We start from the raw sequence: 11,837 nt of genomic DNA, 5'->3' as shown, positions 1-11,837 counted from the left end.
GAGGAGGAGGACGGGAACGGCTCCCCGGGGCAGGACTTGGCTGCGCCCTGAGGAGGGGCTGCGCCTCGGGGACCTGCTCCCCGCCCCCACCCGCGGGCCGCGGCCGCGGATGCGCCCTCGGAGCGGCGCGGGCGCGGGCGGAGGCGGGGGGCGCTCGGCAGCCTCCCCTCCGGTGCGCGTKGTGTTTTCGCCTTCCTTTTTGTACGGCGTGGTTTTTTTTCCTCCTCCTGATCCTTTCTGGGAAGCGAAATGCTGATGCAAACTGAATGGGGCTTTTACACTTTAATGATGCAGTGGGATTCTTTTCAGGATTATGTTGCATGATTTGAATTTTGGATGAAGGAGAAGACGTTTTTGAATAGATAAATATATATGCGCACACACACACGATAAAACTGGTGTCGGTCAGTCTTGGTTGAATTTCATTTTAATTATTATTATTTATATGTCAGAAGTGACTATATATTTTTTCTTTCCTATTAAACACATTAAAAGATTTTTTTTTTTAGGATAACTATTTTCTTTCCTTAAAGATTCTATGTACATATACAATATATACACACACTTACACACTATATACGTGTGTCTGAAACTTGCTAGGATTTATTTTCATGCTAGGAACACTGAGGTGGGTTGTAAGTTAAGCACCACCCCAGTTTGACACTCGTTTAAGAAATACTGTTGATTTTTCTTTTTAAACAACAATACCTTCAAAAGTTGGCTTTTTTTTTTCAAAACAAAAATAATTATTAAAAAAGAAACCCCAATGCAAACTGAAACAACCATGTCTGGAGAAGTACGTTTGAAGCAGCTGGAGCAGTTTATTTTGGATGGGCCAACTCAGACTAACGGGCAATGCTTCAGTGTGGAAACCTTGCTGGATATACTCATCTGCCTTTATGATGAATGTAATAATTCCCCTCTGAGAAGAGAGAAGAATATCCTTGAGTATCTAGAATGGGGTAAGTTTGAGTATGTTTATTTTGTGTACATCCGCCCATGTTCTTGTCTGCTTTGTATAATGCCTCTGTTATTTATATGTAAGAGGGGATTGTTTATAACTCAGTGTTTTACTAGGAAATATTATCAGTTTTACTGTCTTTAAACATGCGGGTGGTGATAAAAAGAATTCCGTGTTGGTTATTTGTTGTTGAGATATGCATATAAAACAGAAAATCTTTTTTGACATGGATCAGATTCTGGTACGTGAGGTATATTTGCTTGCCTTTAGGCCCAGCTGTTGAGTTTTGTATCCTGAAGTTACTGGGAATTTAGAAGAATGAGGGACAAATGATACCTGGAAAATAGATGAGTATGCAATCCTGTGATTTGCACCTGCAGTCAAATCTATAGCACTTCAAAATAAAATATTTGACCAACAAGAAAATCTTTTGACTATCTTAAATGATATGTATTTGAAATGTCTGTGAAAATGGAAAAAATACATTCCCTTCGTAAGCATAAAGTCATTGTTGCCTTAATTAGATTGATTTTCCTGATAAGGAAAATAAAGTTGAGAAGTGGAATAAAATTGTCTTTCCCTCCATTTCCATCTTCTTAGTTTTAGCATGATTTTATAGTATTTATAGGTTTTTAAACAAGAACAGGTGAATGATAACGATCCAGCTCTCCTTAAGTTGCCACAGGACTGGTTGTCCTATTTTTTCTTTTAATTTATTTTCTTCCTCCTTTTAAATATAGATGCAAAACAGAAGATACAGTTTGACATTAGAACCTTGATGAGAACATTTACTGTATGTGACCTTCAAACTTCAAAGTCATGTTGTAATTCTACATTTACATTTAGAATCATTTATCACCTACAGTTTGTAATAAATACATCAGCAGGCTGCCTTTATTAAAAAGGCGCATTTTCAAAATACAGAACAAGCATTTGATTAACTGGTAGAGTTCTTCATAATGAAGTCACTGAGGAAAGACATTGTTTTGATAACTGATCTAACAACTTGGGACTGATGTGTGCGTGTTTTTATTTTTCTGCTCCTCACTGTGGTCATACTGACATCTAAAGGACGTCTGACTCAGTAATTAAGTTTCTTATACTGTTCATATTGCACTGGTATTTTTCTTACTATCTGAAAGAACTATAATTAATGTATCTTAGCTAAGGGGGAAATAGTAATTAAAAATTACTTCTGAAGAACTTCCACTCTAAAACTGAGTTATGGCATACAGAAGCTGTGAAAGATTTGAAAAATCCAGTGGCTCAAAGGAAATTTTTGTGTGAGAATTTACTGTATGTAGCAATGCCTTTGGCAATATGGTATCCTGTAAATGAAAAGTTAAAGGTATCAATATGATCAGAATAATGAAGTCTTCAGAATCCATCATGATGAGTGCTGATATGTTTAATGATAGTTGTTGGACAAATGAATGCATCATTCTAGGGTTCCAACAGTACCTGAAGATTTCTGTATTGAATTTGACAGGTTGCTAACGGAAATAATACTCTATTTTGCAATGGCTAGAGTATGATTTCTTGCTGGCCTGTTTTCCTACTACTTCTTTGCTCTCCCACTCCAGCCATGCCCTAGCAGGATTCTTAACCTTTGCATCAGAGCAGCTCCTCCCCTTTTCAAGCCTGAGTTGCAAGAGTGCTCTGTCTGCTACCAGCACTGCTATCCAGATTTTTAACAGGAGATTTTCAAGAGGGCTTGTGAGGTGAAATGTAGGAGCAATGGCTCCTAATACCTACTGTGTTGGAAGTGTCCGTATGAATGATGTCTTTATCCTGCAAACGCTTATGTGTGAGTTGTCTCTTCTGAAGCTAGCGCTCCTAGCAAAACCAGCCGTCTTTGACGTTTCTGCTGTGATTAGGGAGTTGGCAGAATGAGATTCTTACACATACATTACGCACTCCAGCTCTTGGGTGCAATGCAGCTACAAAGCGCGCCCTATTCTTTGGTATAATCATAACCTCACATATTATCTTTTCCAAAAAAAGGGGGAAACAATGTAAGTGGTTGATTAGTAAGAGATTTTATGTGGTTCGAAGTCAGAGACATACTGAATAGTGGTAAAAGTGGAAGGCCATCAGCCAGGAATTGTGGGTTCAGTCCCTGCCTCTGTCAGTGACTCGGTGTTTAAGTGCCTTCAGCTCTTTTTTCAGCTTTCCTATTTGAACAGTAAGGAAAATAATACCAACTTGAGATCAGGGAGTTCTGAAAAGTGCTGTTTGTGAAGCTCGCTTAGTTTTGAATGCACAGTATAAAATAAAGTGTGTGTTAATTTGTGTTTTGCATCAGTGGAATAAATCTTGATGCCTGGTGTATCTACTACTGGAGTTGGTTGGTTGCTGTTTTGGAAAGACATTCTGTGGGATTATGCCAGAGGCCTCAAGCATTCACAAATTTACTTTGTTATTATGAGTAGTTCAATTTGAAATCACTGGGACTAGTCTTAGAATGAATGTGAACAGATGCATAAATACGAGAACTGGGATGTTTGTGCATTTACAAATTACAAAATACAAATTTACTCCTRAGAACTGTTCATCTTAAGGTTAAACTGCTTGTTTAAATTACTCTTTTTAGGAGTAAATAAGATTAATTTTTTTTARTTAAAAAAACCCTAATAAATAGATGGTAGACTYCTGTTGAAAAGGACAACAAATAATTTATTCTAGCTTTTCACTAGTGCAGTTTCAGGGTGGGGCTGTTTGGTTTTATGTGGCTTTATTTATTTTATATATTGGCATGTGGATTTGTATTTTTGTTTAAACTGTTCTAGGTCTGAGGTGTTACATGCCACATTTCATGTAAGGCTGAATATTAATAGCACAATTCAAAAATTTTTGGAAAAGGGTTAGGAGGTGTTCTAGCATGGAAAAGCTAATATGGTTTTAGCGATAGCCATGTGCCTACTGCTGTATTTAAAGGAACTAAGAAGCTTCCTGTTCTAGTGCTTGGATCTTTTAGGAGTATTTTATGTACCTGTTACCTAGTTCTGTACTTAATTAAAAAGTGAAGCAGGGTAAAACAGATGAGCATCTTAGCTTTTTTTATATCTTTTGTTTTTTATTGTTACCAGTTTAACTCAGCAAGTGGAGAAAGTAAGATCTCTGCAATGTGGCTAAATTGATTTTTAATTTTTTTTGTAGCTTTTCAGTCATCTTGAGATATTTGAAATGACATTAGTTTGAAGTGTCTGGTTGATTATTTTGTGATTTAGAATCTGAATACTTTTAAAATCCTTTTTTGATTTAAGGTAAAAACATTTCTTTGCCTATTTTTTTATGTTACCGCTTTTGCAACATGTGAATAAGACGATTTGGTTTTGTTGTTTGTTTTATATAGGGACTTTATACGCAAAGGCAACCATAAAAACAACCAATGTACTTGAGTTCTGACAGTTAATCAGGGCATGTTTTGAGATGACAAGAAAGAAATGAAACATTTAGACTTGGCTTCCACTACGTATTTGATGCTAGTTTTAATTTTAATCTATATTGATGGTTAGTTGTGTTTGTGGTTTAGAAAAAGGATTGTCTAATTTTAGCAACTGGAGCTTACCAGGAACAGCCATTGAGAATTCCAGGCACGTTGCTTTTTCTTTTCTACAAGTGCATGAGTTGCCACTGTTACTCAAGGCTGAGGGAGGTAATGCAGGCTGATATGCTGAACCTAGAAGATAGTGGTAGGAAAAAAAATCTTTTAAAAATGTTTTTGTTCCAGAAAAGCTTCTTTTATAATGGCACTGAGTTGAAATAGCTTTAAAGAGAAACTAGAGCCCTATTATTTAGGCTGCATTATAGGATAACTAGAGAAAACACTACAAAGCATGTGGAAATCTAAGGGAAGGAAGATGGGGGGGCACTACCAACAGCTGAAGATGAAGTCTTGATTGAATTTTTTTTCTCTTGTATGAAAATGTAAGCTCTCTTTTTTTTGGCTGATGAAGTTAATTGTTCTCATTTTATCTCTAATAAAACTGGAATGTGGTGTTTTTGCAGCGCTATTATGGTCATAGACTAGACTGTTGTCATTGGTCTCATACTGTTGTCATTCAGATGTGCAGCATCTCTTACGGCCCTTGAGAGAGGTTTCTATCATGGTGAAACTATTTTTGTCAAGATGAAGTTGTGGAGAGATTGTCCGTGTTTTTTTTTGAAGAGGTTGTTCTTTTTCTCTCAGAAAAAATGGTACTTCTGTTTTCTAGTTAGGTTTGTTTTTAAATATTATTAACAAAAGAAAATAAAATCTTGCTGATGAACTTTTGCCCCTCTTCTGTGTTATTCATCTGTTTGTCAGCAATRGAAGAAATCACAAGAGTTATCAGATACAGTCTGTTTATGTCTGTTTTCAAAACAATCCTTCGTTTAGGCCCTATTTTGCTGCTATCTCTGCAGAGAACACATATCATTGGACCTTCTCTAAGATTTCCTTATTTTTTAAATAGCCTTTGATGCTTAGTACTATCTAACCTGTTAGAAATAGATTTTTCTCAAAAAATTACCTTTTAGGAATTATCACTGTTTTTTCTTATTATAGTCATAAAACTGGGAACACATCTTGGTCTGATTGACATATATGAAAACAATTATTCATTTCTTTCTTAGAAAAGAATGGGCATCCTGCTTGTAAAAGGCCACTTAACAAGTACTTAAGCATATGCCTACTTTTAATCGTGAGTGGGTTTTCTGCCTGCAGTTGGAGTATATGGAGATAGGGGAATCCATCTACATGGAAGTCACTGTAGTTTTAGAGGCTCACAAATAAATTTCTAGGTCCTTGTTTACAATATGACTTTAACTGCTTATTTACATAAACTTGTTTCTGTTATATAGTTGAAGTTAAGAAATGTATTTTAATGATTAGAGGAAGAAAGAGGTTCTTTAATGCTGTCAAATAGACACTGCCTTCAAATCTGTATGTTTCAGAATAGTGTGCAAGCAGCATTTATAGAGAAGCAGTTTTATACTGAATTACTAAAAAAAATAAAATTTAAGTACAGGAAGATAAGTCAAAAAACGTTTGCTTATGCACACCTTACTGTTAGGTAGCTCTGTGTGTGACCTTTGTGCCTTTTAATTGTGATCTCTTGTATATTCAGTTTTAATTTTTGTCTTGTGCAGAGGAAATGAATTACTGTAAGTTAATCAACAGTTATGACATGACCAAATGAACTGTGAGACCATTCAGTTTTGTTTTAGATTAGGGTTAAAGCCAGTTTCCAGACGAGCAAGGCATTTAACCCTTTGTAATACCTGTTCATTTCCTAAACATGTTTACAGTACCCCAAGTCTTCTTAATTTATTCTCACTTAAAATGAAATTTTTGAAGGCTGTTCTTCTGGGATGGGGAAGTTTGCAGGTAGTCAGAGGCTGTCTGATGGACTTCTGGAATACTTGTACTTGGATTGACTGACTTATGGCAGTGGTGTCCTTTTTATTGCTTAGATATAAAACTGGACACTAGCAACTAATACTTCATCTTTAGGAATTTTAGGAATGCCTTTATTCCATAGGGAAATTCCTAGCATGCTTTGGTCCAACAGGGACAAATGCAGAAATATAATTATCTGAGTTAGTCTGCTAACTGTGCATTATATTCCTCATGGCACAAATAATTAATTCCCTGTTAATAAGACATTTCCCAATAAAGTGTTAATCCAATAGTTTGTTAGTAGGATAATCATAATTGTGAAATGCACTGCTGAAGTTGATCAAAGGTGTGTTTGAGTTCTTAACCTCTGCATAGCATATGATGCTGCACGTGTGTGTACCTGATAAAACTCTTTCCTCGTCTCTTGTTCCTCCCTTCTCTACTGAGTTTTACTGAAGTACTCTTTTATAAACTGATGTATATTATTAGTTCACAACTGACTGAAGAAAGGATGTTGCACACTAAGTTTAATTAGCTTATTTGGTACAGTATGGTTAAAACACTCTGGGATATATTTTTATAACGATTGAAAGAGACTACCTTTGTTTTTTAAGATCTATTTTACACACATAGATTAGTGCTTGAATTTTGAATTGCAGCAGCAAACAGTAATTTCACTTCTGAGTCATACCTGCAGCTGGATAGTCAAAAAGGCCAGTGCTTTGAATTTCTGTTGCAATTAAATTGCAAATACAAAATCTCCAGATACAAAATGGATGCAGGCTGCTATCCCAGAAAATGCTTTTTCCTTGTTATTTTCTGAAAATTGACACTGTAAATGATATCAGAGCTCTCTTTGCAAAGTATTAACCCATTCATAGCATCCCTAATTACTTTGACACAGTAAAAATCTATCACCTCCATCTGCATAGAAAACTTCCAGAAGCAATTAGAACCTGTTGCCAACCTGTAAAACCCCACTAAAAAGGTACCGTAGTTGGACAGTTGGGACAGATTTAAAGGAAAAGACCAACTCCTTAGAATCTAAGCTTTGTCTTTTGGCAAGGCAGGTTACTCTTGCATGAGTGTTTGTATTTGTTTAATTTGATTTTCTTTTTCTGCCTGAACAACTAGAATATTTTGTTCTGCTCTAGTCTAACTTACCTTAACACGTTATTTTTCTGAAATCCTCATTAAGCTTGGGAATGCTACTAATGTGGACTAAAATCTTTAAAAAATGCAAGTGAATTAGGTCAGTCGTGCAATCTTTTGTTAACTACAAGATTTTTATTTCAAATAGTTTAAACATGACATTAGGCTTTATAATAACTGCAAAAGCTTTCTTTTCAGACAGGTCAGTTTGCTTTATTTCTAGTAATACAGCCTAATTAGGTTTGCTAGCGGTCACCATGGATAAAATCCACATGAGGTATATCCAGACTCCTAAGACTTTGTGTTTCATAATTCTTTCTTATCCGTATCCAGACTTCCAGTTTAATTTAAATTAGTTTTGTTACACAATGTTGCAGGGTTTTTTTATTCTTAGGAATCATCTTATTGGTGATACCTTATTGGAGGAGTACCATGTCTTAGCTCAGGAGCTTGGGAGTACTAATTCACTCACGGAGTGGAAGATACATGAGCATTTTTTCCATGTAAAGTGAATTTTTTTTTTTAAGTATTCTCACTCACTGTTGCCCTTTTTTTCATCCTTTCCATCTTAAAATCCTGCTTATTTCAGGCTTTGGTGAATGACAGGTTGCACAGGGAGTGAAGGGCCCACAGGTCTCCATTTTTGAGTACTCCCTCCTTTCCTTTTTATTATTATTATTATTTTTTATGGGTAACTTTCTCCCTTAAAAAGCTTTCAGGTATTTGCTTTAAGCTGAGGGCTCTTCTTTCTCTTCTCCCCCACTTCCATTTTGTTGCTTTTTCTCCAAGCCAGATCTCAGTTTGTCTTTCTAATACCATGTGAACCATCCGTGTGTCAATGTGGTATTTCCGTGATCAAAATGATTTTTTGATTTTGATTTTTGTTTAACCCGCTCCCCCCCCGCATTCCCCGTCATCTCCAAGCTTTCATCATTTTGTTGCTCAGGTTCGTAATACAGACATTGTGTGCAGAGTAACAAAAAAAATCCTGTCTATTTATTAAGAAATACAAATATGCACACACAGAGAATGTCTTCTGTAAACACCTTGTATATATCTTATTAGATCTAATAAGATATATCAATTGATCAAAATGATATATTGATATATCAATAAATCAATATCAATTGATTTACTGATATGAATCATTTGTACTTGTAAGCTCTTGYAGAGCTGGGGCCTTGCGCTCTTTGTTCTGGTTGTGATCTGTTTTACTCCTGTGGTCTAAATATTAAGCGACTAAAGTGAGAGAGCGAGAGTGTAGCTTTATAGTTTTAATACCTAAAACTAAAATAAAAAAGTAATAGGAAAAGTGGYAAAGACTTCTGTTACATGAGTACAAAGTGGTTTAAGAAAATGACATTCATACTGTTGGTTCACCATAGTCCCAGGATACTTCCTACCCTTTGCTCATTAACGCCTTTCACCTTTACCATGCTCCCTTTTGTAAATAAAGCATTCTGTTATTTGAATGTTTTGCAAGATACATAGTAACAAGAAGAGGAGGAAATAAAAGTTGGTATTTTAATTGTAGCTTCCTGGTGTTGTCTTGGGTGGGGGCTGGCTTCATGGTGGCTTAAGGCTGGCTAAATTCTGTCTTTCACTGATGTCTGTTTTGCAGGTGCTTAGGTGGACAGAGGGACTTAATCCGGTCAAAAACTAACCCCACAAAAAAGCTTTTAAGTCTGTTGATCCAGTTTTGTGAAGAGATCATACTAGTGCATGTACAAAAGAGGGGAGGGGTGGTAGGACTGTGACTGCGCAGACTTTTAGTGGCTTAACCTACTACAGACCTGCGCTGTAAGTTTAGAGGCTGCCTCTAACAGTGTAAGAATGTCATGTTTGCATGTCATGTTTGAAACAAAATTTTGGCATTAGCTGTTTATTCTGATATATACTTGGTGTAGAAGTTTAGTGATTTTTTTTTGTTTCTGTAACAGGTTTTTCTTTTGTGAATGGGAAAATCTCTAATAGTGATTAGGAATCTTCAAAATGGTTATCTGATTTTGATGCTGGGGACTTCCTGGAAAAAATCTGTATGTCTGTTTGTGTGTTTTGTGGTATTTGCATAATGTTAAATTTTTTTAAATGCTTTCCTTTTGTATTCTTTAATTGAAATACAAGGGTTCTTATTTTAACAGACTTGGAACAGTTGTGTTATATTTCCCCCAACTCTGGAAGGCACTTGATGAGCACTGTGTTATTGTGTTTTGTTATAATTTAAAAAGGATCCTTTTATAGTTTTGGTAGAAGCTGATACAAAAGAGACTTGTTGTTTTTGCCATGATTTGATGTGTTAGAGTGAAATTATAGAAACGGCTTCCTACACAAATAGAAATTTGTGGAGAAAGTCATTACCATTTAGCTGTGCTCTTTCTGCCCTAAAAGGCCTGTTTTTTTAATAGTGCTATTTTTTCCTTCATACCTAGGAACTGCCTTTGGTTAATGAAAGATGCAATTCTAAACCTCTGTACCTTTGTAAAAGTCATTATTTAACCCTTGAAATAAATGTAGGCAAGTATGTTTTTTGTTTTTAAATATTTGGTAGGGTGGGTTTTTTTTGTTTTCTTAATACTCTAGTATCTCACCTTTTTCTCTGAGAAAAAAGGAATGACTAAATATCTCTATTGATGATAATCCAGACTCTCAAAATTTTGTTAACCTAGTGGTTTCTTAGTTAACTTGATCCTCTAGTAACATTTTAACTTGAGGAAAAAGTGAAATGGGAACGAGTTGCTGCCAGTGGCATTGTTTCTTAACTCTTTCAGTGGATGTCTATACGAATATGCCACTGAGTACCTGCTGCCTGAGCTAATGCTAGCACCTGCAAAGTCTCTTTGTGGGTGCTTTGTCAGAGCTGTCAGCTGAGCTCATCAGTGGGAGCCTGGTGCTTTACTGTTCGGGAAAAGAGAGGGTGCAACAGAGGTAAGGAGGTACTGATTTGCTGTCTAGCTGCATACTTCTTCCATTTTTACATTCCTCTTCTCCAAAACTTAAGATTATTGAATGGAATTACTCAGTAATTTTTACTGACCATATTGCACTAACATTGTGATCCTTGAAATTATCAGTGGATGTGAGTCTCTCCCAAGAAATTCTTGTCATTAGTACTTTAAATTTTGCCTTAATTTCCTCATCAAGTTTGCTTTGTAAGGGAGCAATCCAGTCTCAATGTTTTTTTGCTTCATCTTGTCATGTAGGTTACACTGTCAAAAAAAACAAAAACAAAAACAAAATGTATGTGATCATAGTAATACTTACAAAAGCCTCTTAAACACCTAAAAAACTGCATGATATGTTGCTGAGCATTGACTGTTCTTAAAACTTCAATATATTGAGATACTCTGTTTATAAATGAACAGTAGTTTCTTGCCATATGTCTCTTACTTTAGAGATAGGTTACAATTTTTAGTGATATCTTTTGTGTGGGGTGTTTTTTTCCCCCCCACCCCCCCCTGTTTAAGAAAATCATTTTCTCTAATGGGTCACTTAAAGATCTGGTAAGAACAGATTAATTCACTTGTTTGGGGCAAGTATTTTCTTTGATAAAATGCAGTAGGTTTGATGTTATCTCAGTGTTTCTAAGGCAATGAAGAAGACTTTGATAAATCTTTGTAACACTTTTGCAGTGTTAGACTACCATTTGTCTTTGTTTTTAATTTAGATTTTCAGTCTCTTTCAAGCATGCCTTTTCCAGTTCTTTCTGTCTTTACCTCCTGTCAGCATATGAAATCATATTTTCTTAGAGTTACAGGGTGCGAAGGTCATTTTTTACCACTCTTCCAGTGTCAAGGGTACAAAATCATTTCCTGTGGGAAGGGGCAGAGGAAACGTGCAGCAGATGGAAGATGGTAAATGAAGTAATTTTGGCAAGGCTTCAAGGATTTCTTCTTGGTATGCGGATCATTGTTTTTGATAATCCTTCCTCCCCACCACTGAAGCTTGTGGCAGAATTTCCATTAGCTTCAATAGGAGCCAGGTCAAGCACATCAAACTGCATGCTTTGAGTTAGGCTTAAACACTCATTAGAGAGGTTTTGGGGTCCTCTCTGTGTGTGTGTGTGTGTGTGTGTGTGTGTGTGTGTGTGTGTGCTTATATAACAATGTAGGGTTGTGGGGTTTTTGTTTTTTGGGGGTTTTTTTGCATTGTGTAATACCAAATGTTCTTTCTCACTTTGAGTTTTAAAGTAAAAATGAAGTATCTAAAGTGTGTAAGTGTGCAATTTGCAGATATTTTGAACCTCTCCGTTTCAACCAAGGACTTGCTGAATAGGCCCTCAGTTTCTCCTTGACGCTCTCTGCCTTAGTGTCTGCATCTCATACCTTATTCTTCTATACCTGG

General features: G+C 36.1%; 1 protein-coding gene across 4 annotated transcripts in view; it reads left to right on the top strand.

Annotated features, from left to right (window-relative positions):
• The first annotated feature begins 522 nt into the window (after positions 1-522).
• The window catches only part of CDC42BPA (CDC42 binding protein kinase alpha), a 193,056-nt gene continuing 181,741 nt past the window's right edge, over positions 523-11,837 (top strand). For all 4 annotated transcript variants that reach the window (XM_026060426.1, XM_026060425.1, XM_026060428.1 and 1 more), the window contains exon 1: positions 523-962. In XM_026060426.1, coding sequence (XP_025916211.1) covers positions 767-962 — 196 coding nt within the window. In that variant the 5' untranslated portion in view covers positions 523-766. The remainder of the gene's footprint in view (positions 963-11,837) is intronic.

This window comes from Apteryx rowi, unplaced genomic scaffold (assembly GCF_003343035.1).
Source record: "Apteryx rowi isolate R43461 unplaced genomic scaffold, aptRow1 scaffold_169, whole genome shotgun sequence".
NCBI classification, from domain to species: Eukaryota; Metazoa; Chordata; class Aves; order Apterygiformes; family Apterygidae; genus Apteryx; species Apteryx rowi.
This window is presented reverse-complemented; position numbering and strand designations above follow the sequence as displayed.